Source organism: Ursus maritimus, unplaced genomic scaffold (assembly GCF_017311325.1).
Source record: "Ursus maritimus isolate PB19 unplaced genomic scaffold, ASM1731132v1 scaffold_22, whole genome shotgun sequence".
Classification (NCBI taxonomy): Eukaryota; Metazoa; Chordata; class Mammalia; order Carnivora; family Ursidae; genus Ursus; species Ursus maritimus.
The window spans coordinates 25,461,905-25,489,612 of NW_024424675.1; the positions used below are offsets into that span (position 1 = coordinate 25,461,905).

Consider the following 27,708-nt stretch of genomic DNA (forward strand, 5'->3'; position numbering starts at 1 on the left):
AGAACAGTGCAGATAAATCATAAGGAGAGGGGGCGGGCACCCCTGTCTGCAATTACTGGTTGGTTGGTTGGTTTTGTATGTGGATGGGTCTGGAATTTTTTTGGAATAATAATTTAAGGACTAAAAGTCATTGGCCAAATTGTTGGCCATAGTTAAGATTTTTAAATGTCTTTTAAACTGGGGCAACCAGAGCTTTGGAAGTTGTTTTAAAAAATATTTTCAGTTTATTTCCTCCATGAGCTAAAACCATGGGAGAAAGAGTTCAGATAATGATTGTCCCTAAAACGGTCATTTGTCACCCTAATAATATTGGTCCTGTAAGCTCTGAATTCTGTCCAGTGAATTTTAGTTAATCGAAGGACATTGAATATGAGTGGAGATTTCTGCCAGAACCAGTTTTCCCCAGAGTTCTTGGGTCTGAAGTCCTTACTGGTCTTGAGACTAATTGGAAGGCAAAGGAGAAGAAGGGGATGGGGGAGGGGAAATCCTAAAAGTTAGTGGAATTGGAGGCTGGTATTATTGCCACATTGTGAATTGTGAAGGAAAGCTATCCTTTGTGAGAGCTCAGATCTGTGTCTGATTTTGGGGAGAGATGATGACTCTTGCTGCCTTTCAGTTACATGGGATCTGTTGGACAGTTTCTAGTTCAGTATGATTTCAGTAATCGCAGGATGGGGAGAGACAGTGCTGGGCTCTTTTTTCCACTCTTTCTCTGGTATTTTCTGCTCTGCCTCAGTTTTATCTGTAGCAGGGACCACTGCAGCCTAATGGCACTGTGAGGAGAAGCTCTGCTGGCAAGGTACCCCCTTTATTTCCTGTAAAAGTCATTCTGTCTTGTTGGTGCTACTAGGAGTAGCTGGGCATATAGTGAAGTCATACCCTATAGATTAATCTTTGGAAGGCTTGCCCTCATTTTCCTGCCACTCTTAACCTCCTTGGTGGTTTTCCCGAGGCTGAGCGTTGAGACTGCTGGCACTGGGAATCTGGCATCATTGAAACACAACTAAATGGCAACTTTAGAATTTCTTAAGGGAGTAATTAAGCACTTGGAAACTGGGGAGGGCAGTGCAATGTTATTTAGCTCTTTTCACCTGGAATAATTCTTTGGCAGTAGCAGGTAAGCATCATTTCATGTGAACGCAGCCACACGTGGTTAGCCTTGTTAGTCCCTCCATCTGTGTTGGAGTAAAGGATGGGATTCTGCTTCCAGGGAATCTTTGTTCGGAAGCCATCTCTGGTGAGTTGACCTCAGCTCTTTGCTGGGGCTGCTCAACTTCCCTTTGTTACACTGGGGATGGCAGGGCTACTTGTGTGTCAGGGCTTTGTGTCCCTAGTCATGGACCCTGCTGCTCTGCAAGGCATTCTCTGGGGGAAACTGAAAGTAGGTTTGCATTTTCAACAAAATGAGGAATTGTTCCTTCCTGTTGATCTGTGGTTCTTTAACTTGAGTGAACAGGCGAATCAGATCCCTCTTCCTTAAAATTATTCATATTCTTAAATCACGTGTCCCCTGTTCCCTCAGTTTAATCTTTGGGCCAGTGCCTGAAGTCTGCATTTATAACAGGAGATTCTATGGAAATGGTCTCATTTCTAGAGTTTCTTGTTGAAGTAGTTACTATTTTTTGTCTCCTTCATGCTGTAACTGATCCTACATTTGAAATGTGGGGATGTTGGGACTGAACAGCTTTGCACAGAGATAAAAGGAAGATATAGGCCCACACACGCAGGTGCTAGCGTGGCTCTTACTGTCTTTGTGGGGAAGGGGTTGGTGCTTCCCTTGTAAAGTGATTGATGGATGGTAATAATTGGAATCACTTATTGATCCCTTCCTTTGTTAACAGTTCCTTTGCTAAGCAATTTCCATATCTGATCTCATTTAGTATTCACGCAAACATGAAAGGTTGTTGCCATCAACCCCATCATTTTACAGATGAGGAACTAAGCTCACAGAAGTTGCTTGAGGTTACAGAGCCCGTACATGAATCGTAGAGCTGTGAACTGAATGCAGGTCTGTGGGGTCCAAAGTTCCTGAACTGCAGTTCCCACAGTACCGGGCTGCCTCTTAGGGCAGAGTTTTCCCAAAATGGCAGGAGTTGTCAGTGGCAGGTGTTCACTGGGTGTGCGTGCACACATGCCTGATATGATGGTAGGGTGGGTGTAGATGGTGAGTACTTTCTGGAGCCTGGTGGTGTCTTGAGAGCCCCGATTGGGGGTCAGGATCTGGTCCCAGTCCGTGCCAATGATTATTGGCAGTTCACTACCTGTTCTCTGGGCTCATTTGAGCAGAAGGAATTAGAAGAAGGAATTAGAACAGAAAAGCATTTTTAGAAGTTGTTGGCTACAGAACCTAAGCCCATTAGTAAAATTGCTAAGAAGAAAAGATGGGGAGGAGAAGGTATACCTGCAAACATGTGCATATCCCTCTGCTCACCCCCTGAGACGCATGTACAGGAACCTCAAGACTTTGAGAATCCATATTTGAAAACTTTGAGTCTCCTATTCATGGCATTCTGGAATTCTTTGACCCTTGGAGATGAGTGGGATAGAGAAAGGGCCCTTGAGTCAGAGTTATGGTAGAACTCAAGAACAGCAGATATCTATCCAGAGTCACCTGTGCGTCCTATTTCCTTGGTCCTACAGAAGATCAGCTTGCCTCGCATCTCTAGTTTCCCTTTTGCACCTACTGACTGTTATAAGGTTGTCTGATACGCTGAGTTCTTAACCCCCTGAGGGGCAAGACCAGGAAGCTTTGTTTCACCTGGCATGTGTAAGTACAGGGGCTTCTTAAGGGAGCCTGAGGCAGGGGGCCTTTGTGTTAAGGATGCACTTATTTTTGTGTCATTTACATGTTATTTGTTAGATGTTATCTATGGTCATGGGAAAGCTCTATTGTCAGCCACCCACAGGAGGATTCCACGGGAAGACATTTATTTTTATTTTTTATTTTTTAAAAAAATTGTATTTATTTATTTGACACACACACACACACACACACACACACACACACACACACACACGAGCTGGGCCAGGGGCAGAGGGAGAGGGAGAAGCAGACTCCAGGATCATGACCTGAGCCTAAGGCAGGTGCTTAACCAGCTGAGCCACCCAGGTGCCCCAGGAAGACATTCTTTTAGTTGTACAAGAACCATTGAAGTAAATTTGGGGCCTCTTTCCAGAAGTGAGCCTAGGCCACCATTGTCCATTGGATGTGTTGTTTTTTTCCTTCTGATTTATTGAAGCCCAAGTTAGGCTGTGTACATGATCAAGGGAGAATGTTTTGAGATGATCCCTTATAGTTATTTGGAAGTAAAAAGGGTCAGGGCCAGGATATTACTGTCTCAGGACAGTGATTCCTGAGTACCTTTTACCATAGAGTGGGTCATTTCAGAATGGCGATTGATGCCACTGTGTCTGTGGTTTAGACTTTAGGCTGAGGGACTTGAGGAATAGGCAGTTTGGAATGGTGGAAGAAGAATTGGTCAGAGGTCAGCAGAGAGGCTTAGGTTCTAATCCCAGCTCTGCTTAGCTCTGTTTTAGCTCTTTTTGGAACTCAGGGTACATCCCTTCATTTGAGGCCTCCATTTTGAGCCTGCCATCAGGAGTAAGCATCAAAATTGACCTCAAATAGCTGAAAATGTCCTTCTGGATGTTTGAAATGTCTATAGAAATGAACAGTTTTCATCTTGATGTAATTGATGCTGACTTTCTTTCTTGGTAAGGAAGTTGAAGAGGTATAGGCTTGGGTTTCTTGTTGGCACACTTGATATTTAAGATTTCATGAGAGTTAGGTTCTTAATACCCCCATCCCCAGGCTGGCCAGAACCATGTCATGGTTGCTTGTAAAGGGTGTGTTTAGAGTTCCATAGCATTGCTTATCATTGCTTCTTTGCTTGCCAAATAGAGACAGGAGCCCAGGCCTTTGTTGTAAGAACTCATTAGTCATTGATGAGCTGCCTTATGTAGAATCCTTTATCATAGCCTGACATCTTACTGCTTGTTTTAGCCAACTAAGCATAACCATATATCCTTCTATCTAGTTTGCTAGCCACTTTGTTCTGTGTTGGTGACACTTGTGACAGATAATCAACTTTATTTTGTAATTACCAGGAGTAAAGTTCAGTAGGTAATTATTAATTGTCTGTGGCAGTACACCAAAATCACCTGAAACACTTGTTAAAACACTCATTTATTTTTGTGTTGCACTCTGAGTTTTTGATTCAGTATATTGGGCGTGGTGCTGGTAACTTACATTTCTAAAAGTTCCCAGGAGTTGTTGATGCTGCTGGTCTGGGCACCATACTTCGAGAAGCCCTAGTCTATAGTGAACCAGATGCTGTGTGAGAGAGAAACTGGTGTGAGATGTGGTCCCTGGCCTTGGAGAGCCTGCCTTTGATTTGGGATCTGCCTTCTATATGAAGATAGACTAAGTTGAGGCCCTGCAGGCAAGGTACCAAAATGAGTCTTTGAGAAGTTCAGAGGAGGGAAAAATCTTTCTATCCAGGAAGTTGGGAAGCTTTTACAGAACTATTGTGGTCATTTGAGCTGAGTGCTTAAGGGTCAATGAGTAGTGCGTTCTAGGCAGGAAACTACTTTGATAAAGATGTGGAGGTGGAAATGTCACAAGGCAGTTTCATTGGGTGGCAAGTAGCTCATCGCTTTGAGTTGGTGGGTATTCTGTGTTGGTAATGAGAAACAACGTTTGGAAAATAATTGGGCTAAGATTGCAGTGGACTTTGAATACTACAGAGTGAGGCTTTCATTAGAGGTGGCTGGCCATTGACAGGGCCCTATTTAGGACTGCAGGAGAGGTGGAGTGGAGGAGGGTGAGGTGGGTTGGGGAGGGGAGAGAATGTTTGAGAAGGAGGTAACTAGCCAGAAGGTCTCAGGCTTCCTTGTTACATTCTTTTACTGCCAGGGATTTTTTTTACCTTCCCTGTTTGGTGAGAAACTGATCTTGAAAACTGACTGATGGTGTTTACCAGCAGTAAACCATTACATGGTTACCAGTAGTTCACTGGTAATCTTGACAAGATTAACTGTGATTTTTTTTTTTTAATCCCTGGGACCAAAAAATAAAAAGGGAAAAAAAAAAAGGTAGGGTGGGGGGAGAGGTGGGTTCTAAGATGCAGAAGCTTGAAAGAGTTGGTTTGAGTGCAACTAATGAGAACTTTTGTATTGTAGTTGGTGCTTTATTTGGGAAGAAGATTATTTGGATTTTCAGCTTCGGTCTTACAGAATGATTTTTGTTAGATTTCTTTTTCTAATGGAATAAAACTGATAATGTAGCAGGCACTGGTTAATGTTTTGGCCAAGTCTGTTCAGATGTTGTAACATGAAGGTTACTCATATGGATTATGAGACTAATGGGACCTCTAAAAATATGATACCTTTAGTAAGCAGACATGTTTCTTTTAAAGTTTAAAAGATATTACCACCCTTAAGCCCAGAAAATAAAGTTTGATGAAACCTAATAATTCACCAAGCAGTAAATAAAACTGCCTTTTCCTCACATTCTTAATTGTTTTACTGCTGTTTGTTCTTGGCCTAAATTCAGTGCAATTCTTTTTTTCCATCAAAAAGCAGACGGATTTTGATCTGTATAAAGAGAAAACTTACTATGTAATCTTAACTAAGAAATGAAGGCATGCATGCTAGTTATTACCTTGGACATAAATAAGACTGAGTGTGTTTCTTAGTATTTTAATTCTCATACATTTATTATTGTGGTTGGAGCTCCCTTGTGTTTATGCTTTGAAAAGTTTTGTTGCTTTCATGAAACTGTAAGTTAAATCATGATATCTTCTTGAATTTTAGGTACTTACACTGTGAAATTTTATGATGGAGTAGTTCAGACTGTCAAACATATTCATGTCAAAGCTTTTTCCAAAGATCAGGTGAGAAATGTGGTTTTGTGCTTTGTGGTATGAATACTGCTAACATTGTAGTTCTGTTTCTCAAATAAAGATGTTACATTTGTTTATGATGGCAAAGTCTGTATTTCCTTCACCTGACACAATTTCACTAGAAAGCAATACACAAGTTTTCAGAAATTGTTAATATTTATCTCTCTCTGCCATTTCCTGTTATCTGTTTTCCTCATCTTTTTCTCAGAACTGTCGGGCTATTTTTTTTTTTTTTTTCTCTTTCCCTGTGCCCTGTCCCTAGAGCTCATCATAGGGAACTTGCTAAGGCTTGAGGAAGCCATAGTGTATTTTCTCCTCATCTAACTTTGTCCTTCAGCTCAGGACCATGACTTGGTGGTTTCAGAACTATAGTTTGGCATGAATTTGGCAGTCACTTGTGCTAGATATGCCTGGTTTGAAAATTTTGTTTCCTCTTGTTGCAGTCACCACATGCATGTGCTCGCTTGAGCATGAGACAGGAGTTTTGACACTGGAAGTATGGGCCATCTAGAAGTGTTGCCTACTCTTTTCATACTTTTTTTCCCCTTTAGTCTTTTTCATGTTTATGCCTTAATGAAATAGTTGGGAAAGCAAGATCAAAATTTGGGTATTGATATTTTAAAACTTCTGATTGTTACTTGTTACCTTTTTGGGTAGTTGTTCATGTGACAGTATTTGATGATGCTGGAACCTGTTGTGTCTTTTCTTATTATCAAATGCCTCTACTTATCACAAATTTTAGTAAATTCTTCTGTACATGTATTTAGCAATTTCAGAGGATTATGTTTCATGGTATCTTTAAAGGTAGCCTTAAGAATGTTTTTGCTTTTTGCCTTTTTCTGGTTTTCCTTAAAAGAAAATTGAAACAGTTATAAAGCTTTAGCCCTGAAGATGTTTTCGCTGGGATCATTTGCCTCTTAGGCATCTAAGGAGCTGTCACTACAGTACTCTAAAATGTTATTTTGTGGGGTGCCTGGCTGGCTCAATCAGTAGAGCATGTGACTCTGGATCACAGGGTTGTGAGTTTGAGCCCCACATGTAGTGTAGAGTTTACTTAAAAAAAATTTTTTTTTTAAATTTAAAAGATTATTTATTTGAGAGAGAGACAGAGATAGGGAGAGAGAGCAGGAGCTGGGAGGAGAGGGTTCAGAAGCGGGCTCCCTGCTCTGCAGGGAGCATGACGTGGGGCTTTATCCCAGGACCCTGGGATCATGACCTGAGCTAGAGGCGGATGCTCAATCGACCGAGCCACTCAGGTCCCCTGAGTTTACTTAAAATTAAAAAAATAAATAAAATGTTATTTTGGCCTTAAATTTGGCAATTTTTTTGTTGAGTCTGTGGAATGAGTTAATACAGATGGAGGACTGTATAGATAAGAACTTGTTCAGAATTGTCACATTGTATCTAGAACCTCCCCAAATGGAAGTCCAGGGTTCCAGATGACAAACATTCAACTGTTTACTCTGTTGTACTGAATAAATTGATTGATAGTGCTTGTGGTGCTTTGGTTTGGAGATGAGCACCTTACCCAGTGTGGATTTGTGGGTGCTTCAGTTCCCAATTCCCAGCTATCCCTGAGTGTCTCACCTCATCTCAGACCTGGCGGGTGGTCAGGTATAGGCCCACAGTTCCTGCTTGTGTTTGTTTTTTTCCCCAAGAGAGCGTTGTATTTGGATAAACGACTTCTCAGGTCTCTTCAGCCCTGAGGATCTAGGGTTCCATAATGGCAACATACAAAGCTCAACTTCTTTTTTTTTAAATTATTTTTTTAATTTGCCTTTCTATTTTAATCCTCTCCCTGCTCCAGCTCTTAAAAAAGTACCCAGAAATTAAATACAAGGAAGCTCAAAGAGTCAAGGCAAGCCAGCTCAAGATTAGCAGGCTCCCTCCCACAGGAGCCAAAGTCTGAACACTCAGCCTGGTCTCCACTCAACCTGGGCCTGGTAGTAAAAGATAGTGAAGAATAAGCTGGTTCCAGAGGCTAGTAGTAACCCGGCCCTGAGGGGCTTTCTACAACGGGGCACCTGTAATAGGGCCAGGCTGTGTAAGAAGTGATATTTGTTGGCCTTGTCAAAGAGCTCCTTCCCATAGGCATCTGGAAATTGGGTGCCCTGCGTCCCGTAGGAGGCCAAGTCTAAGGCCCCAGCTCTGGACAAGGTGCCCAAGTGATGGAAAGCAGCTGCTGGCCTGGCCATGACAGTGGATGGATGGTCATGCTCCTCCAAAGCTTAACTTCTTAAAAATATCTGTCACAGACAATTTTTAAAGCTTTTTTCATATATTATTGGAATAGATTGAGGTTTTTTCCTGTGTGATCATACTACTCTGAATGTTTCGATAATTTATATATTAGGAATACTAATTTTTTTGAAGTTACAAAAACGATACATAAACTGTAGAAAATTTGGACACTGTAGGAAAGCACAAAGGAAGTACAAATGATATAATTCAGTCATCTAAATAGAATTGCTCTTAACATATTGGGATATATCCTTCTGTGTTTTTTGTTAAATATTTGTATTTTTAAAATTGGGGTCATGTAGTATATTACTGTTCCATATTTTGCTCTCTCTCTCTCTTTTTGTTCTAAAAAAAGGGGGATGTCTTGCTCTTTTAACAAAATAACATTTTCTTAAGTTCTTAATAGTGTATGAGAATATGGCTTTGCTGGCTCTTCAGTGTTCTATTATATGTATATAAATGTACTGTGTGTAACCAATTTTCTAATGGTCATTTATAAGGATATTTGTAAATCTGAGTATACAATTTCGATTATTCTGTTAGTTTCATTTCCAAGAATTCATTCTAGTTCAAAAGTATAAACTTTTAATTCTTTTGACACGAATTGGTAACGTGCTCCTCCTCCCCCCCCAAAGTGGTTATAATTTATAGTTCTGCCAGCAGTTACTGAGGAGTGCTTACTTTCAACCTGCTTTCAAGAAAATTTGGGGGGCTTGAAAAAATATTTCCTTCTAGGCTCTAGTCATAGGGATTCTCCTTGTTTATTATTTTTCCCTGTGGGACAAATTAAACCTTCCTGAGTGAAGGCACTCCTTCTAGCTTTAGGGAGAAATCTGTGTGCCTAATGTGTGCTAGGTGCTGGGGATCCCATATGAACATGATATGTGCTTCCTGCTGTTTTCTAGAGGTCTTGGAAGAGAGATACACAAACTTAATTGTAGTTTTAGAAACTACAAAGCTTTCAGAGCTGTGTCCTACTAGGACACAGGAGTTTTAGAATGAATTCTTTAAAAGTTATTTAGGAGGAAAGTAACCAAGAAGTAGTACTTCTGTCTAGTGGACAAAAACTTAATAGCTCAGGAGCACAGTAGGTGCCTTTGTTGGATTGGGCACAGCCTTTACCCAGCTGAGGAAGCAAAGACCCTGCTTCTGGGTTGGACAATCTTTATAGCTTTCCTGTTCAGCTTCCAGTTATTAGTTTGTGTTCTTCTCTACACAGGGCATCAGCATCCATTGGCAAACTGAGCCAGGCCTTTGAAAGGCCCTGGGTCTATGTAGTTATGCTTGGGATAAGAAGGACGTAGCTTGGAGGCATTTTCTTAGAACACCTCTGTCAGAAAGATTGCTTTGCAGAAGTTCCTGGGTATTTGTCTGTCCCTTTAATTATCTAGTGACTTACTAATAATCAAAATATGGGAGATCACTCTGGCTCAGAAGGAATTGAACATGACTGTTGTTTTTTTTAAATTTAGGATTGGTTCTCAAGCCTCAGAGTATGGATGGATATTTTCAGTGGTTCTTTCCATTATGTGACATAACATATGTCCTGTTTTAATTTGTTGTCTTCATAAGTTTGCAAAAAACCATCTGATTTTATATTTGCAAGTAATCACAAAGTGTGTTTCATCGCTATTTTGCTCATTTTAGAATATTGTGGGTAATGCTAGGCCTAAAGAAACAGATCACAAAAGTCTTCCATCATCACCTGATAAACGAGAGAAGTTTAAAGAGCAAAGAAAAACCACTGTCAATGTGAAGAAAGACAAAGAGGATAAAGCCTTAAAGACAGAAAAGCGACCCAAGCAGCCTGATAAAGAAGGAAAGTTAATCTCTTCTGAAAAGGGGAAGGTGTCAGAGAAGAGCCTTCCCAAGAACGAGAAGGAAGATAAGGAGAACATTTCAGAAAATGACAGAGAGTATTCTGGAGATGCTCAAGTGGATAAAAAACCTGAAAATGACATTGTGAAGAGTCCACAAGAAAACCTGAGGGAGCCAAAAAGAAAACGAGGCAGGCCCCCTTCCATAGCTCCTACTGGTGAGTTTCCCAAGTGGGGTCTGCATTGGGCAATGCCAGAGTGTTCTTCTGTGGCTCTTGGTGGTTCTTTATCACTTCCATACTTCAGTTTTTCATTTTTGTGACTGACTTTGAATCATCCTGTGATCTGAAAATAAGTTATGTTTGTGGAGCTGAATTTTAAGGGAGGCATGTATCCAGATGAATGTAAGTTGCAAAACATGTCCTTGACTAAGCTTCTGGGGTGGTACATAACTGTCCACTAGATGCTTCAGCTTATATGGTAAAACCTAATAAGCTAAGGCCTTTTGCCTGTGCCTATTCAAATGATCTCAGTTTAAGTAAGCTTAATAGAACTTGGGATTAGGAAATAATAGTTTTCCTGAGAGACATGAAAGAGGAAAGAAGTAATTAGATGTGGGTGTCTGACAGAGCCTGGATCAAAGAACACTGGACCTAGGAAGGCATGGGTGCATTTTGAAGTTGAGCCCTCTGGAGAGTGATTCTGGGTTGGACATTTTCACAGTCTAAGTGAAAAACTGAGATGGCTAATTGGTAAGAGTTAAAGTTAAAGGGTACAGATTTAGGGAAGAATGTATAAGTTATTTTAAAAAGTTGAAATTTGGAATTCTTCAGGAATATCCAAGAATAAAACACATCCTGAGTTTCTTCCTAGATCAAACATTCCTTCTTGAGATCAGTTCAGTGGCGTGAAGAACGCTTAGGATCTCTAGTCTGAATGCTGGCTAGGAGTTTGGCAGTAGTCTTCACATATTCTTGCTTACATATTTCCCACACGAATATTGAAAGACTGAATCCTTTAGTACATTTTAGAGTGATAGCTATTTTTTCTCACAAGATTAAATAGCTGCAAATGATATATTTAAAATATTTTGTATTTTAAATATACAGAGTTAGCTCATTCATTGGTCCTGCATGATGTGGAATGCAAAGTGAGTCCTGTCAACCCAGGCAGATACATCAGACTTAATTTCTGTGGGAAAAACGTCTGCCTTAATTTACTTCAAATAAATATTAGTATTCATTCCCAGTAGACAGCCTTCTCACATCTGAGTTCTAACTTTAAGATAGGAAATTAGATATAGATTGATTTCTTCCCAAATGAATTAAGCCATCTCCTCCTTTAGTGGTTGTAACTGAGTTTTGTGCTCAAAAGCTGAGCATGGTGGAATTGTCCCTAGGCCTAATTATGGCCTAGACCTGCCCTGTCCAGTATGGTAGACACTAGCCACATGTGGCTGTTGAGTACTAGAAATGTGGGTGGTCTGAATTGAGATATGCTGTGAATGTAAAATATACTCTGGAATTCAAATACTAGGTACAAAAAAACTGGCAAAATATCTCAATTTTTTATGTTGATTACATGTCAGAGTGATGTTTTTGGATGTATTGGGGTTAAAATATATTCTTAAAATTAAATTTACTTTTTTTTTAAACTAAAAAATTGAAAATTATACATATGGCTTGCATTTGTGGCTCTCGTGATATTTCTGTCTGAAAGCAGTGGCCTAAATTCACTGGCTTTCTCTACAGGGTTCTGGGAAAGAATTAAACCCCAACTGCCCAAGGCATCCATAGTGAATTGACTTCTCTTCCATGCATTGAGTATGGTACTAGTTGTAAACCACACTTGGGAGAATTGAGAAACTTACCTCTGCATTCTGTGTTCAGCTGAGGAACTCCAGTTAAGAAGGTCTGGAGGTTTTAAACCTCTGGGCAGTGTACCGTGTTAAGATGGAGGATGAGTGTTAGGCAGGCCTTTTTATGTAAGTGGAGGAAGGGCACTTATGCAAGGAGAGGTGGAAAATGAGAACTGGTAGAAGTCTGATGTGTCTTCATCTCAGCTTAGGAAAGCCTGTATGTGGGAATTGAGTGCTCTGATGGATTCCCCTTTAGCTGTTCGTGCTCTGGCTCGTACCCTCCCGAAAGTATGTACTGGGGTAGTTGTACTCAACTTTGTACTCAACTCAACTGCCCCCATGAAGCCACGTGACTTCACTCAGATGAAAAAAGGTGGGGAGGCATTCAGTTTATTGCTTTCATTTTGTAAGTGTTAGATTTCATACCAGATAGGATCGATTTAATAGAGAATGGTGTTTTCCAAGTTTGCCCGAGCCATTTCTCCCCAGTCAGAATCTCTGGAATTGTTAACAGCCTTCCCCCATGATTCTTTTTTTTTTTTTTTTTTTAAAGATTTTATTTATTTATTCAACAGAGATAGAGACAGCCAGCGAGAGAGGGAACACAAGCAGGGGAAGTGGGAGAGGAAGAAGCAGGCTTATAGCGGAGGAGCCTGATATGAGGCTCAATCCCATAACGCCGGGATCACGCCCTGAGCCGAAGGCAGACGCTTAACCGCTGTGCCACCCAGGTGCCCCTTCCCCCATGATTCTTAACCATAAAAAGAATTTGGGAAACACTAAGGTTCTGTGTCGTCAGCCCTGGTTTGTACGTGGTATCAAAGTGAAGAATGCTTACCAAATATCTTCTGTGTAGTTAAAATCTCCTTTAAAAATTGCTTGGAAAAAGTTCATTGACCCAGTGGAGTGTTGAGCTCCCTAAGTTTACAGACTTGATTGGAACAGGATCTGAGCTATTTAGGGAGGGTTGTTTGTATTTGTGTTTAATTTGGAATGTGTATGATTTCCAAGTTCTCACCACTTGGAACAAAATAATGTTGGCACATTGGGAAGATTGAACATAGCCGAGGAGCTCAGCATACTCATTTGGTTTGCCTCCTCAGAGCTCTCAGCTCTGTCTCTTGTTGGGCCTTTCGATATGGCCGATCTGAAGCTACTGGTCTTCAGTGAGTCTTCTTCCCCATTCCCCAAACCCCCGACCCTCTGTGGGCCACCCCCCCAACTCCTTCCCCCTTTCTCCCTCTCTCTCCTTTCAGGCCCCCCCCCCCCAAGCGTCCTAGTTTCATTTCTTTTGTTTCCTGCCTTTTTTTTGGATTCTCATCTTTCATGATTGGGGAGAGCTTCTTAAATGTTGGGTTTAAAAATAAAGAGTGAATACTATCCAAGGGTTTAGTGTCTGCACTGCTAAATTATGTCAGAGCTGGATTTGTTGAGATCAGCAGCCTTGCCTGGAGCACTGACTATCAAACAGCATAGTCTCCTGAGATTTTCCTGGAATTGTTTTTAAGAGGTTAAAAATGTTGACGTTCTTTTTGGTCCCTCATAACTAGGACCAATGCCAAGCTAACTAATTTAGCAGGTAGAGATTGACAACACTCAAGCTGTAGTCCCAGGTACACACCTTAGGAATTAGCTTGAATGGTGGATTTTCTGAGTATTGGGTAATTCAAGTTTTGATGAGATTTGATGGTGATAAAAATGACTTTTTAAAAATTGCCCTTGCACCTTCATATTTTCAAGTAGTCATGTTGGGGGTGCCTGAGTGGCTCAGTCAGTTAAGTGTCTGCCTTTGGCTCAGGTTATGATCCTCGGGTCCTGGATTGAACTCCTCATTGGGCTCACTTTTCCCTCCGTCTGTCCCCCCCCCCCCCCCCCCTCCTCCCCCCTCTCCGTTTCTGTCTCAAATAAATAAATAAAATCTCAAATAAATAAAATCTAAAAAGGGGGTGGGGAGGATAAGGAGAGGGGAGAAACAGAGTCCCCGCTGAGTTGGGAGCCTGAAGCAGGTCTGGATCCCAGGACTGCACTCTCAGACCATGACCTGAGCCTGACCTGAGCTGAAGGCAGACGCTTGACCGGCTGAGGTACCCAGGTGCCCCTAAATAAAGAAAATATATATTTTTTAAAGATTTTATTTATTTATTTGACAGAGAGAGAGAGAGCCAGCGAGAGAGGGAACACAAGCAGGGGGAGTGGGAGAGGAAGAAGCAGGCTCCCAGCGGAGGAGCCTGATGTGGGGCTCGATCCCAGAATGCTGGGACCACGCCCTGAGCTGAAGGCAGACGCTTAACGACTGAGCCACCCAAGCGCCCCCTAAATAAAGAAAATCTTAAAAAAAAAAAAATTAAGTCATGTTGGGGCTTAGTGTTTTATTTTTTATGTTTTTGAACATTTTATTTTTATTTATTTGTGAGAGAGAGTGTGCACATGTGCAAGCCCAAGCCCCAGGGGGAGAAGGCAGAGGGAGAAGCAGGCTCCCTGCTGAGCAAGGAGCCCAATGCCGAACTTGATCCCAGGACCCTGGGATTGTGATCTGAGCCGAAGGCAGACCCTTAACCCACTGAGCCACCCAGGCGTTCCTGGGGCTTTAGTGTTTCAAAGAGGGGATTTTAGGAGAGAAGTGGATGCAGAGCTGGGTCATAGGAGAAACAAACAAACAAAAAAAGAGATGAAAGAAGGGGCGCCTGTTTGGCTCAGTTGGTAGAGCATGTGACTCTTGATGTTGGGGCTTGAGTTTGAGTCCCACATTGGGTGTAGAGATTACTTAAATAAATCTTTAAAAAAAAGAGAGAGAAATAGATGAAGGAGGTCAGTCTCTAGGGTGTCAGCATCTCGTATTAAGGAAGTAGCCTTGCACCCATTACACTTTTCTTATTAGACCTTTGGGGGTCTGTTTATCATGCGTGTGTGTGTGTGTGTGTGTGTGTGTGTGTGTGTGTGTGTTTATATAATCAGGAGGATTGGGCACGAAGAAATGACATAACTTCTTTTGTGTGGTTTTATATACACTGTAGCTGTGGATTCAAACTCTCAAACTTTGCAACCAATAACATTGGAATTGAGAAGGCGGAAAATATCAAAAGGAAATGAAGTCCCATTGAAACGTCCCCGGCTTGACAAAAATTCGTGTGAGTCTCCAGTTTGTGTATGTGTGGCTAGAACTTGATGTTGATTGGATTAGCCTCCTCTGTATCCATGTTGTTTCCTGTTGCCTATATATAAGCTCTAATGCTGTTTTTGGTCACAGGAGCTAATTGGATGGTTTGGGTTGGATAAGGAGTTTTGCTTGAAGAAAAATAAATCCCAAAGCACAAACTATATTAATGTTGGATTCAGTGGTGTCATCTTCATACCCATAAATACATTTCCATTGGAAATTTAATGGCTGGGATGGGATGGATTTCATATGTTGAGTAAGACTTCAAAAATGCTATTTATTGATTTAAAAAAATACTTTGGCTCCAAAAACAATTTGTGATTTTCCTAAGGCTTTATAAACCTTATTGACTTTGAAAATTAGTACATAAACTTTTAAGTTGGGAAGCCCCAAAATAGAACTTAGTTGTCAAGATTGGGGCATGACCTTAAAACAGATTTTTCAGACCATGAGTAAGGATGATTCTATCCTGGCAGAGAGACTGCCTTTACTGAAAACTATAAATTAAGAAAAGATCTTTCCTTTTATCACTGGTCTAATATTCTAGGAGTCTCTGTAAAGCCCTTATAAAGGTAACCAGCCCAGAAATCTGTAATAGCAGAGTTATTTCTTCTTATCGGGTTCTTGACCATAATTCTCTTAATGGTTTATAGCCCAGGAAAAGTCAAAAACCTATTCGGAAAACACTGACAAAGACTTATCGAGGAGACGGTCCTCCAGGCTGTCCACTAATGGGACACATGACATCCTAGATCCTGACTTGGTTATATCAGATTTGGTTGATACAGTTAACACGGATCCTTTGCAAAACACATCTTCCAGTAACAAGGAATCTGAAGAAGGTGAGTCAGCGTCTGTTCTAGAATTGTCTGGCCAGCTTGCCTGTCTAGTGAGAACCAGTCTAAATCATTGTATACTACCTCCACAAGTTTTAGATGGTGTTGAAATTAAATTTTTGAATGGGTTGCAATGTTTCTTATACTGTTCTTCACTGGTGATTCAGTAGACAAACTTTCTGTACACGTTCGTGATTGGTTTTACTTGTATATGTCTGAACGTTGGGTTGGAGGTATAGTGCTTAAAGAGTCCTGTCCCTCTCTCTGTGTTTCTGGTGCCATCTCGCTCCAGTGCTTCTGCCTTTTTGTCAACACTTCCAGAAAAATCCTCTATTTACTTTGGTCTCCTATTGACCTTTTTCTTTGAGGTGCTCAGAGCTTTGGCTATGTGTGCTGGAACCTGTGAATGTATTGTTGTATGCTGTGAGGACTAAAAAGTCCCTGGATATCTTAGTCTGCTTTGGGACTTCTGGTTGATTATATATATGTATATGTTCCCTAGGCTTTCTTTTTTTCTTCTAGGTCAGTTGAAATCTCCTTTGGAAGCTGACCAGGTTTCATCTGCGCTGACTTGCCACTCCTTTGGTGATGGATTGGGGGCTGCAGGCTTGGAGTTGAACTGCAAGTCAATGGGAGAAAACAGTATGAAGACTGAACCGGCTTCTCCTCTTGCTGAGTTACAAGAGATTTCTACTGTGGCAGGTTCCTATTTAGTGTTAACTTAATCATCTTCTATATATACTTTTGCTTCTGCTTTGATGGTGAATTTTTAAAAAATGGACCTTTCTATGATGTTTTTTTCACCTTACTAGTATTTCCTTATCATTTTAATGCTATATCCTTTTCATTTCTGATATTGCAAATTTGTGTTTCCTCTCTTTTGATTAGTATAGCTAGGGATTTATCAATTTAGTTGATGGTTTCAAAGAACCAATGTTTTACCTTAATTTTCTCAAAATGCCATTGATTTCTGTTGTTTTTTTATCTTTTTTTTTGTTTTTTGTTTTGTCTGATCTTATTTTCTTCCTTTACATTTTTCTAGAAACTTAGGTCATTAAAAACCAAAACCAAAAAAAAAAAAACAAAACAAAACAAAACCCACTTAGGTCATTAGTTTTAGATCTTCTTTTCTAGTATTAGCATTTAAAGTTACAAATTTCCCATTAAGCACTGCTTTAGCTGCATCCTACAAATTTGGATATGTTGTATTTTCAGTTTTGTTCATTCAAGATATATTGTGATTCATTTGTTGATAATGGGTTAACTTTAAAGTGTGTTGTTTCATTTCTAAGTATTCGAGTTTTTAGAGATACTTTATTGTTACTGATTTGTAATGTAATTCCATTGTGGTCAGAGAGCATACTTTATAGGATTTCAGTCTTTTAAAATGTGTTGGGACTTATTTTGTGGCCCAGCATATGCTCTGTCTTGGTGAATGCTCCATATACACTTGGGGGAAAAAAAAGTATGTTCTGCCATTATATATCTGCTCTATATCTGTCAATTAGGTCAAGGTCAAGGTGATTGATGGTGTTTTTCTGACCTATATCTTCATTGATTTTGTTTTTTTGTCTAATTCTGTCAATTCCCAAGAGAGGGATGTTAAAAATCTCTAACCATGATTGTGGATTTGTCTGTTTCTCCAGTGAATTCTGTCAGTTTCGCTTCATGTATTTTGAAGTTTTGTTATTAGGGGCATATACATTTATAATTGTTATGTCTTCTTGGTGAATTTTTCCCTTTATAATGTGAAATGTCATGGTATCGTTGGTAATAGACTTTGATTTGAAGTCTGCTTTATGTGTTACTAGTACAGATACTTTGCTTTCTATATGCATGGTGTATCTATTGCTATCACTTTTCTTTCAACGTTAACTGTGTCTTTAAATTCAAAGTGTGTTTTATAGATAGTATATATCTAGTTGGGTTTTGGTTTTAAGTGCAATGTGTAGTTTGCATTAAATGTAATTATTGATACAGTTGCTTTTAGATTCACCACTTTGCTTTTTGTTTCCTATTTATCCTGTATTTTGTTCTTTTCCACCTTTCCTGTTTTTTTAGGTTAATTGAATTTTTTTTCAAATTTCATTTTAATTTAGCTATTAACTATTAGTTGTATTTCTTAGCATTTGTTTTAGAGGTTACTGTAGGGATTATGATATATATCCTAAAGTTTTCAGAGTTTACTTTTAATATTGAACCAGTTTATATAAAATGTGTAGTCTGTTAATCCTTCCCCCTTTTATGCTCTACCTGTCTCATGATATATTTATATGTGCTATAAAATCCACTATACAGTATTATAATTTTTGCTCTTAATAACTATGTATTATAAAGACGAAGAAGACAAAAGAGGCTAATTTATGCACATATTTACCATTTCTACTTCTTCATATCTTCCTGAATATTTCTTTTCAGCCTAAAAATTTTCCTGTAGTCTTTCTCATAGTGCAGGTTTTCTGGTGACAAATTCTCTTGGCTTTTGCTTATCTGAATGACTATTTAACTTTCAGACTTGAAGGATATTTCCACTGGATATAGAATGTTGGGTTTACGGTTTTTTTTTTTTTTTTTTTCTTTTTAAGTACTGTAAAGGTGTTGTTCATGGTCCTCTGGCCTCTGTTTCTGAAGGGAAGTTAGTGATCATTCATATCCTTGTTTCTCTGTGTATAATGAATGTATTTTCCTCTTGGTTGCTTTTAAGATTTTTCTGTTTATTGTTGCTTTTTAGCATTTTGACCGTGATGTATTTTTTTAACCTGTTTGAGAGTCACTGAGCTTGAATTTGAAAATTTTTTTAAAATCAAATTTCAACCATTATTTCTGTGAATATTTTTTTCTGTCCAATTCTCTCAGTTTCTGTCTTCCTTTTTTGGTGATTCACATTAGAATTATGTTAGAGCTTTTGATAGTGGGTCACAGGTCCCTGGGACTTGGTGATTTTTTTCTTTTCTTTTTCCCCCTTTCCCCCCTTTTTCAGATTCAGTATTTCCTTTTTTTTTTTCTTTTAAGATTTTATTTATTTATTTGACAGAGAGAGGCAGTGAAAGAGGGAAGAGAAATGAGGAGAGTGTGAGAGGGAGAAGCAGGGAGCCCGATGCGGGCCTCGATTCCAGGATGCTGGGATCATGACCTGAGCCGAAGGCAGACGCTTAACAGCTGAGCCACCCAGGCGCCCTTCAGACTGAATATTTCTATTTCCAAATTCTTTCTTCTCTCGATTCCAATCTACTGTTAAGCCCATCCAGGGCATTTTTCATTTCTGGTGTTTTTTATTTTTATTATTTATTTATTTATTTAATTTTTCTTAGATTAAAAAAAATTTTTTTAAAGGTTTTATTTATTTGACACACACACACAGAGAAGGCGAGCATAAGCAGGGGGAGCAGGAGCAGGAGAGGGAGAAGCAGGCTCCTCACTGGGCAGGGAGCCCTGTGGAGTTCTATCCCAGGACCCTGGTATCATGACCCAAGCCGAAGGCAGACCCTTAACCAACTGAGCCACCCAGGCACCCCATTTCTGATGTTTTTTAGTCCTAGAATTCCCCTTTTTCCCTCTAGCTTCTCTGCTGAGATCTTGGAGACTGTAAATTCATTATGAGCATAGTTTTAATAGTTGCTTTAAAGTCCAGTCTGCCAAGTTCAACATCTGGATTATCTTGAAGTTAATCTCTATTGATTGAGGGTTTTTTTTCCTATTGCCTAAAGATCACATTTTCCCTTTTCTTCATGTCTAAATTTTTGTATTGCATCCTGCACATGGGGTCTGCTGTGTTGTAGAGCTTGGATTATAGTATGTTCCTCCAAAGAATGCTGATCTCTCAAATTCCAAATTTTTTTCCTCTGCAGGGGGCAGCAGCTGAAACCTCTGCTCGGTTCTTTTAGCTTACACTGGGCTGCTTGAAACTGTACATTCAAAGATCAGCCAGAGATTTAGGCAGAATTATATGAAGAAAATGAGGCCACCCTTTCGTAGCTTTCTCTTTTTAGGACTTTCTCCCTCACTTTCCAGCTGTTGTGGTTGAACTGAACTTTGTCTTTTATTTCTTCAACCAGTAAGACTAAAAGTTTCTTACTTGAGTTTTAGCTACCCACTGTTACTGACTGGAGCCTGCCTTTCGGTGAAAAGCCTTAAAATATGGGAAACTTACCTAATGCCCTTCTCTTATTCCAAATATCCGACTCCTGTTTCTGCAGGCTTTTTGTTACTCTTTAGTGCCTTTTCATATTTGTTTTTTAATATTTTTTTCTGGTTTATAATTGTTGTATGCAAAAGGGATGTTCCACTATGAGCTTTACTAACATGACTGAAAGAGAAGACGTTATGGTAATAGACAGGCTGGGAGGTTGTACACATTCATGACTATACAGAGGGATTTTTTTCTTTTAAGTAGTGATTGCTTGTTGCATTAATAGCTGCTTGGATTAACATTTCAATAATGTTATATTTGTGGTAAATGTTCACAGTCCGAGATGGTGCTAACTATGAATAAATCTTGATCTTTGCCTTTTACAGTGAAGAATATCTAAGCCACTTTTTTGTGTATATGTGTATTTATTTTTTATTTTCCTTTTTAAAAAGCACTATAAAATAATACAGACTATACTGATCATAAAAATGTCATGTAGATGTATTAGGAGTTAAAGTAAGAAGTGTCTTCTATCTTGCTCCTTTTCCCTTGGGTAAACCTCTTTTATTAGTTTGTTGTTTTTACAGATCTTTTTCTATATGTTTACATAGGTAGGGAGGCAATTAAGATTTTATTATTTTTAAATGTAATTGGTTTTAATTCTAGGCTTATTGTTGTCTTATTTTTATAGTCGTCTTGAGATCTTTGTCAGTACGTTTGTTTCATTCTTTTTAATGATTGAATATTACTGTCTTGTAAGAATGTTCCATCATATATTTAACCATTTCCCTTTTGATGGACATTTAGAGTGTTTCTGAGCAGTCAGTGTTTCAAACAATGTTGCATTGGTATTCCTTGAACATATATTTTTGAACAGTCGGTAAATAGTCCTTTGGAATAACTTTCTTTGAGTATAATTGCTGGGTTCAAGGGAATGCACATTTTAAATTGCGTTAACAAATTACCCTCCAAAATGACCATTCCACTTAATATTTTGACCAAGAGTATGGTAGAGTACATTTTCTCTTACATCCTTGCCGTCTGTGGATATTATTCATCTTTTAAATTTTCTCAAGTTTGTGTTCACATTGTAAACAAGACTTCATTTTTTAAGGTCCATTTTTTTTTTAATGAGATTGAACAGTTTTTCATGTGTTTATTGAAGATTTTTATCTATTTTTCTGTGAATTTTCTTTGCTCACTTCCTGTTGGGTTGTTTTTATTATTGATTTGTCAGGTTTTCTTTGTACATTATGGATACTGATCCTTTGTCTTATATACGTTGTACTTTATTTTCTCTTGTCTTTTACTTTTATTTATTGTCATTTATAATACCGAAATTAAGAATTTTATTTTCTTTCAGTATTTAGAAAATATAGTTATGATCATAATATGCATAGTCAATATTATTACATATGTATTTTACCATATTTAAAAAAATCACATTAATTATTATATAAGCCACACTTTAAAATTTTTCATAAAATTCTAAGTGTTTCCCACTGATAGCTCATACCCCAAAGTTCTTGATCAACATTCATCTTTAAAAATTTCTTTATTTTGCAAAGTTTGACTTATTATAAATTGAAAGGGGTAGAGTAAGGGAGAAGGGAATTAAGTGTAGGTAAATTCTGGCATTTCCTAGATGACTGTGATGGCCTAAGGTCTCACAGGATAGCCTTCTTCTGGACTACGGCAGACCTAACAAGGGGAAGACGTAGTGTTTTGGAAAATTTAGCCAGAAATGAGCTGTGGAATCAATTCTCATGAGATTCTATTGAGGACATGGTTCTAGACCTGGGAAGTGTTCCTTTGGTAGATATGGGTGACATGTAACCTTCTCCCTTTCCAGTGTGTGGGGAGTATGGGCTCTGTTATTCTCAAAATAAAAGTTATTATGTACGTATGAGCTCAGAGGAAGAATGAAGCTTGAGGAGATTGTGGGTTGCCCATTGTTCCCTGGAGAAGAATATTCTGAGAAGTTCTTTTAGTGAGAGACTTGGGGAAATAGTAAAGATTAAATGAAATTGTCTTCCTGCAGCTAGGGCAGGAAAGGTGAGAAGAGATTTTGCTACCAACCTTCGATTGCATATCTTCTTTTGCTCAGTTGGAACACCCTATGAACCTGCTAAGTACCAGGCGCTGTGCTAAAACAAGTAGTATCACTGATACAAGTAAGACTTAGTGGCTGCCTGAAGACCATCCTAACTTAGGAGACATGCCATTTAAGCTGAATCTTTTTTTTTTTTTTTTTAATATTTTATTTACTTATTTGACAGAGAGAGAGGCAGTGAGAGAGGGACACAAGCAGGGGGAGTGGGAGAGGGAGAAGCAGGCTTCCCGCTGAGCAGGGAGCCCAATGTGGGGCTTGACCCCAGAACGCTGGGATCATGACCTGAGCTGAAGGCAGACATCTAACCACTGAGCCACCCAGGCGCCCTGAATCTTTTTTTTTTTTTTTTTAATTTAAATTCAGTTAGCCAACACATAGTACATCATTAGTTTCAGATGTAGTGTTCAATAATTTTTTTTTTTAAAGATTTTATTTATTTATTTGACAGAGATAGAGACAGCCAGCGAGAGAGGGAACACAAGCAGGGGGAGTGGGAGAGGAAGAAACAGGCTCATAGCAGAGGAGCCTGATGTGGGGCTTGATCCCATAACGCCGGGATCACGCCCTGAGCCGAAGGCAGACGCTTTAACCGCTGTGCCACCCAGGTGCCCCAAGTGTTCAATAATTTTTAAGCTGAATCTTGATGGATGGATAGTACTGTCCCATGAGTGATAGATGGCGTCAGGGTATTCCAGCAGAGGGGACAACATAAGCAAAGGTGTGTGTAGCACAATTCCTGTTATGTTATTTCATTGGAGAGAAGGTAGTCAATTGAATATTGATGATTCTGTATTTTGACACTACATACTTGTGACTTTAATTTTAGCTGTCACCAAATCTGTACATTTATGTCCTCATTTGTGTTGTACTAAATCTAATTTATATATTTAACAATGAATATAAGATTTGAAAATACTTACTTTTCTTCTAGAAGGGCAAATTCCAAGTATTAGGAGTACTTTAAATTATAAATAGAAAATTTTACTTTGTTAAATGGTGAATGACATTTAAATTGTTTTATTTTTAACAGGACCATTTAAAAGACTGACACTATAATGAGTATTTGTCGTCAGAATTGCATACTTTTATTATTTATTTTTAAAGATTTTATTTATTTATTTGACAGAGAGAGAGAGCACAAGCAGAGGGAGCAGCAGGCAGAGGGAGAGGGAGAAGCAGGCTCCTGGCCGAGCAGAGAGCCCGACATGGGGTTTGATCCCAGGACCCTGGGATTGTGACCTGAGCTGAAGGCAGATGCTTATCCAACTGAGCCACCCAGGCACCCCTTATTATTATTTTTTTTATGTAGGCTCCATGCCCAGAGTGGAGCCCAAGGTGGGGCTTGAAGTCATGAACCTGAGATCAAGAGTCGGATGCTAACCAATTGACCCACCCAGATGCCCTTTTGGGGTGTGGGGTCTTGACCACGTGCCATGTGGTTAACATAAATGGTATAGCAGAGCAGCTTTTTGAAAATACTAAGCTGAAAGTACTCAAATATTCAGTCCTGGCTCCTCTGTGGTGCTTTTAGTTTGGTCTTTTGTCCCGGTGGGTCTAGTGTTGTGCCTTAGCCTTGTGGGCTCTTCTTGGGTGTACACAGTTTCCCTTTTCTTGCTGAGCCTTCTGTCAGGGGCAGTGCTCCTCTCCTCCCAACCTACTTTTTTGTCATGTGGGAGAAAGGAACTTGTTCAAATGAGGTGGAAATTTAATCTCAGAACTTGGTTGTCTGTTTTGGTGTGGAGAGCTCTAGATGACAGCCATGTTCCTTATAATTCAGAAGACTAAGCTCTTAAATTATATTGTCTTGAGTGTGGTGTTATGTTAGATATCACTTGAAATTGGTAATAAATTGTTCCTACATCACCGGGAAATATGCTGTGCAGATGAGAGGAGTGAAGAGACTAAGCTAGAGGCTAAGTAGACTAGAGGCTAAATACAGTGCCTGTTTTAGTATTTGTTTCTTTACTTATTTAAATATTTTTAAAAATTCATTCATTTGAGAGAGAGCGAGCGAGGGAGCATGAGCAAGGAGTGGGGGGGGGAGAAGCAGACTCCCCACGGAGCACAGAGCCTCATGTGGGGCTCAATCCTAGGACCCTGAGATCATTCCCTGAGCTGAAGGCAGACGCTTAACCAACTGAGCCATTCAGGCACCCCCTCCAGTGCCTGTTTTAAAGTTTACATATTCGGTGGGGTTTTAAGCTCTTTCCAAAACACACACACACATACGGTTTCTGTCCTGTCAGTTAGTTTAGCTGTGTCTCTGGTTTGTGGAAAGGATGGAAATAAGGTAAAGTGAGGGCAGGACAGATGAGCTTTGGGAAAGGATGGTGGTAAGAGTTCACGTCTTTTTTTGCTTCTTCGGGTTACACAGAGGATTTTCTGGGGAATTTAGAAACCACTGCAACTAACTGAAGTACTTGCCCGTTTTTCTAAGAAAGGTTATAGCAACGATAGAGGTCAGATTACCTTGAGTTTGAGCTAGGAAGAGTAAGTGCTCTGGGCTATTTGCTTTGATGACGTAGAAGCCAGAGGAGAATACTGTTGAAATTCTTCTACTTGGGTAGGCATTTGTTTATGTTTTAAAATAAAATTGTTAGTGTAGGTGCCCTTAGAAGTTCAGAGATCTCAGATTATTCTCTAAATCTGGGCCCAACCTATTTGGTCATTCACAGGTTACCAGAGCTTTTTGGAAAGGGGCTGTGGTCCATTCATTTGTTTTAGTCAACAACTATTTAGTGCCATCTAAGTGCCAGACTATTCTAAGCTCTCTAATTTGTCAATATTCTATATGAACCACAAAATAAATAAGGGAGAAGACCCAATAGAAGTACAGGCTTATTCAGCTTTTTTTTTTTTTTTCTTTTAATCTATGTACCTGTTAGAAATGAGACACATTGCTCTGTGGTTTAGATCAATGATTCTAACCCATGGAGTCTTGATATGTTGTCAGTTATAAAATGAGTAGGAAATTATTTGTCACTAAAATACTGAATGTTTACAAATGATTTACTTGTAAGTTAACCCGGTATGTTTTAGAGTAATGTCTATAATTGTTTTTGCAAATGATTTATTTTAAAATTAATCAGGTCCATTTTCGTGTAATGCCTACAGTAGTTTAGCTTTCATGTGCTGTGTTCTCTGTTGTCATGAGTAGAAAGTCATAGGGTTATGGCCATTGTAGTTTGGAAAGTTGTAAGTGTCTATGGTTTGCCATCAGGCATGTACTGGTGGAGAACTGCTTGAGAATTCATTGTTCTAGAGTTAGAATAATGAATGAGACATCTGATCAGTGCTCTAGGTTTTTCTGTCTAGGGGAACTGATAAGACTGCCGTTGCCTGTAATATAAATACTTAAAACTATGGGAGAGAATACTGACAGTAATAATGTGTGCTTGCCACGTGAAAGTTGAACTCAGGACTCAACTTGTTGAGCCCTTACTATATGCCCAGGACCTCTGCTAACTGTTGAGTATACAATGATGAATGGGACACTCTTGGTTTTAGTGTTCATTAAATGCTATTTGGATCTGACTCTGGGAGAGAGGTGATATTTAGGTTGGTGGTTTGGGGGCAGGGGTGGAAGAAGGTGGTACTTTCACAGGGCCTTGAAGGATGAGTAGCAATTAGGCATTTGGAGATGGAAGCAGAGCAACGTCAACAGCATCATCATAGAGTCTTTTCTGAGACTGTTAGGTGTGCTTTCTGACTTAATTGCAGGCTTTCTGAACTGGGTTAAGGCTGAGCAGATCAGTTGCTGCCAAACTAAGGTCAGTTGCTTTGAAGAGTTGATGGAACTACTGACAATGCTTCGTTCTCAATAGGGGGGATAGCCCTGACGTGTTCACCTGGATCTCTCTGTTGGTAAGGTAGCTTTCCTCCTACTTAGTTATTATTTTTTGGCCTTAAGGTATTTCAAAGTATTTTTTCTGAATTGTTTGAAAATAAATTTCAGACTTCTAAATACTTCGGTGTATATTTCTTACATTATAGTACTATAATATCATTATCAAAACCAGGACCTTATTGAAACTTCACCAAGGATTTTGTTGGTGCCTTTTACCTTGTTTATGGAAGTGATCTTCTCTACATTCAGTATACTCGTTTTGGTAACTTGCCTTTTTATGTTGATAAATTTGAAAGGAAATCCAGAAATTATTATTAAGAATAATAAAACCATGGGGTGGCTCAGTCATTGGGCATCTGCCTTCAGTTCAGGGTGTGATCCCAGGGTCCTGGGATTGAGCCCCACATCGGGCTCATGCTCTGCTGGAAGCCTGCTTCTTCCTCTCCCACTCCCCATGCTTGTGTTCCTTCTCTTGCTGGCTGTCTCTCTCTCTCTCTCTCTCTGTCAAATAAATAAATAAATAAATAAAATCTTAAAAAAAAAAAAAAAAGAATAATAAAACCAACATTCATGTCTCCCACTGCCCAGAACTGTTGGTATTTGTTCATGCATGTTACAGGCCCATACACTGGCCTGCAGTGGCCCTCCTTCTTCTGGCCACTTGTTACCCTTCCTCACTGTCTCCTTGCTGCTGACTCTACTCCAGCCACATGGCCTCCTTGCTATCCTGCAGACACAGCAGGTGTGCTCTTACCTTTGGGCTTACATTTGGCACACTTTTATTGAATATGTTTTATACCTGACCAGAGCAAATAGATCCATTGGAAGACTTGTTTCATCAGTTAAGTAGTGGGGAATATTTAATTAATTGGGTCATTCATTCAGTTACTTCCGGTAATTCAAGTCAATTACTTGAGCATTTCTTATGTACCAAAACTTTGAGGGGGAGAAAGGAAAGCTGGAAAAGGTTAGGAAGACACAGAAAGTTGAATAATTGATCTCTTCAACTTCAGGGGAGACACTTATTTATAAGAATGGATTGTCTAGGACACTTCCAGTTGATAAATGGTTAATTGCATTATTGATTGATTGCCCAGCTTAAATATTTCTAGATCTGCCATAATGTTGACAACTCTTTTTCAAAACAAAATTTCAAGTCCTGGGGCGCCTGGGTGGCTCAGTCGTTAAGCATCTGCCTTTGGCTCAGGGTGTGATCCCAGAGTCCTGGGATCGAGCCCCGCATCGGGCTCGTCCGCGAGGAGCCTGCTTCTTCCTCTCCCACTACCCCTGCTTGTGTTCCCTCTTTCTCGCTGGCTGTCTCTCTCTCTGTCCAATAAATAAATAAATAAAATCTTTTAAAAAGTTTTTTGAAGTCCTATTTTTTGATGCAGTGATTCTTTTTTCTAAGATTCCTGTTGGATATGGGTATTAAAAAAATCAACATGTATGATCAAATAAAAAATCTGTTTTGAAAAATAATGTGAAAAGGTATTTTAGTATGTTTTTTAAGATGTTTAAAGTTAGATTACTTCAGTTATTCATTAATTTTTTTCATGGAAAGACATAACATGGCAGGAACTTAAGGTTGTCCCAGACTGTGTGGACTTAGTATGATGATTATTTTTGAGTAATAAGGAAATAACAGTGAAAGGTTTTTCATAGTGTTTGATTTTTAAAATAAAATGTGATTTCTTACAATCTGAACACTAAGGTATAGTAATTCTTTTTGAGTATTAGTTCTTTTTTTTTTTTAAGATTTATTTATTTTAGAGACCAACTGGCGGAGGGGGGAGGGGAGGAGCAGAGG

General features: G+C 39.3%; 1 protein-coding gene and 1 pseudogene across 2 annotated transcripts in view; one reads left to right on the top strand and one right to left on the bottom strand.

Annotated features, from left to right (window-relative positions):
• Positions 1-27,708, top strand: part of PHF20 (PHD finger protein 20) — a 145,213-nt gene that overhangs the window by 58,072 nt on the left and 59,433 nt on the right. The window contains exons 5-9 of one of the 2 annotated variants that reach the window (XM_040638250.1): positions 5,815-5,894; positions 9,792-10,179; positions 14,834-14,947; positions 15,630-15,818; positions 16,335-16,514. In XM_040638250.1, coding sequence (XP_040494184.1) covers positions 5,815-5,894; positions 9,792-10,179; positions 14,834-14,947; positions 15,630-15,818; positions 16,335-16,514 — 951 coding nt within the window. The remainder of the gene's footprint in view (positions 1-5,814; positions 5,895-9,791; positions 10,180-14,833; positions 14,948-15,629; positions 15,819-16,334; positions 16,515-27,708) is intronic. The other variant, XM_040638251.1, reaches the window with a different exon arrangement.
• Positions 7,749-8,098, bottom strand: LOC103669825 (annotated as a pseudogene).